General features: G+C 36.3%; 1 protein-coding gene across 1 annotated transcript; it reads right to left on the minus strand.

The window, feature by feature from the left end:
- Positions 1 to 785: 785 nt before the first annotated feature.
- On the minus strand, positions 786 to 1,831 carry LOC118583051 (olfactory receptor 5L1-like). Its single transcript, XM_036186328.1, has one exon. It carries the CDS (start codon positions 1,799 to 1,801, stop codon positions 830 to 832), a length of 972 nt encoding a protein of 323 aa, XP_036042221.1. The 5' UTR covers positions 1,802 to 1,831; the 3' UTR covers positions 786 to 829.
- Positions 1,832 to 2,159: the final 328 nt, after the last annotated feature.

Consider the following 2,159-nt stretch of genomic DNA (forward strand, 5'->3'; position numbering starts at 1 on the left):
TAGTAGACATGAAACATGAGTCACTCACTGCATGAAGCTATGTGGGTTGGGTAGTTATAAAGAAGGACAAAGGACTATTTTTAAGGTCAAGTACACTTGCGAAGCACTAACAGAGATTGGAGAAGCACTTAGAGGTGAAGTACATGCTTCACTTTCACTGGATTGAAGATATAGTATGAAGTCAGTGATAAGCCATAAATGCAGGCATGGATAAGCCAATCCAATGATGGTAAAACTCAATACAGAGAAACACAAATAATACAAAGGATTATAATCAAAAAGGAATCCAAAGCTCCATGAGTCATAATATGTAATTAATATGTCCTTTATTCTTATGATTAAATGTTATTCTTGCATTCATTTTTTCTAAAGCAGATACTAAATGAAGTTTGAAAAATAATTTAGTAATACAAATACAAAAGATTAAATGAAATATCAAAAAGCCTAATGTATACATGATATGTACTAGTATATATACTCCAGATACTTGTGTATAAACTGCTTGACAAAGTGTTGTTATTCACTGTAAAGTATCAGGAAGTCAATTTTTAGATGGATCACATGTTCCATAATTATACTGTAACAAAGGATTACAAAAATTATAAAAATGGTTCCTGTTCCACATTATAACTCATACAAGCTTAAAATACTACAAAATAAAGAAGGACACATAAATACAATCTTTGAACACCCTCATTCCTACGTTTGCAAATAGAGAACACACAAAGATATGTGAATGCAAAGAGTCATTAATAAATACCTTAGTCTAATAGCTATGCTTTCTATGCTTCATACTCAGCTCATAGATTTGTCAATGTATGGGTGATCACTATAGATCCTTAAGTCTTGTGAAAAAAAATTCCAGGAAAGAATTCTTTTTAGACCCTAACACTTTTCTGAGGGCCTCTTTCACATCCTTGTTCCTGAGACTGTAGATCAGGGGGTTCAGCATGGGGATGACCACAGTATAGAAAACTGTAGTTACTTTATCAACATCGAGACTGTTGCCAGAGTTGGGCTGACAGTAAATAAAAAGGATTGTTCCATGGAAGACAATGATGACTGTGAGATGGGAGGCACAGGTGGAAAAGGCTTTACGTCTCCCCTCGGCAGAGCGCATCTTCAGGATGGTGATGAGGATAAACAAATAGGAGGTGAAGATGATTACAATGGTGAGGATCTCATTGAAATTGACAATGATGAACAGGAATAACTCATTCGTGGTGACATCAGAGCAAGCAAGACTTAAGAGAGGAGGCAGATCACAAAAGAAATGGTTGATCACATTCGACTTAAATGATGGGATCTCAAGGACTAACCACAGGTGAATTAGAGAACACACTGATGCATAGAAGTAACAGCCAGACACCAGTACCATGCGGAGCTTTGGGGACATGATGACCGTGTAAAGCAGTGGGTTACAAATGGCTACAAAGCGGTCATAGGCCATCACAGCCAATAGAAAGACCTCAGTGACTGCAAATGCACAAAATAAATAAAATTGTACCATGCATCCCAGGTAAGAAATAACTTTTTCCTTGTTAATGATGTTAGTGAATACCTTTGGCACAATGATGGAAGAGTAGCAGAAATCCACAAAGGACAGGTGGCTGAGGAAAAAGTACATGGGTGTGTGAAGTTGAGCGCTCACCTGAATCAGCGCAGTCATGCCCAGATTTGCAATGACCGTCACTCCATAAATGAGAAGAAACACCAGGAAAAGAAGGAAAGCCAGCTCAGGGACATCAGAAAAGCCAATAAGAATGAACGCTGTTACAGAGGTACAGTTTTCCTCACCCATGACTGCTACATGGCAGTTTAGGAAAAGCCACGAGCTACTTCTGGGAAAAGAAAAAAAAAAAAAAAAGGATTTATGTTAACTGCAGAAAAAAATAGAGCATTAATGTCAAGAACATATGTTTGGAGTACAAGCAAAACAAAATGACAAAAATTTCAAAATATTTTATAGTTCAGATTCATACAGAAAACACATATCTCAGTACACCCCTTTCATATATGTTATGAACCATGACCATCTAAAATACAATTAAGTAGGTATCTGAGGGTAGTGGTGTGATTTTATCTAAAATACATTCAGTGCTATTATATGACATATGGGATTTGATCTAATCACTAAAAACTTTATTAAAAATCTGACT

Source organism: Onychomys torridus, chromosome 4 (assembly GCF_903995425.1).
Source record: "Onychomys torridus chromosome 4, mOncTor1.1, whole genome shotgun sequence".
In the NCBI taxonomy this organism is placed as follows: Eukaryota; Metazoa; Chordata; class Mammalia; order Rodentia; family Cricetidae; genus Onychomys; species Onychomys torridus.

Bases quoted from the DNA above. Each gene is read 5' to 3' on its own strand.
- LOC118583051 (XM_036186328.1), bottom strand. From the start codon at position 1,801: ATGGGTGAGGAAAACTGTACCTCTGTAACAGCGTTCATTCTTATTGGC.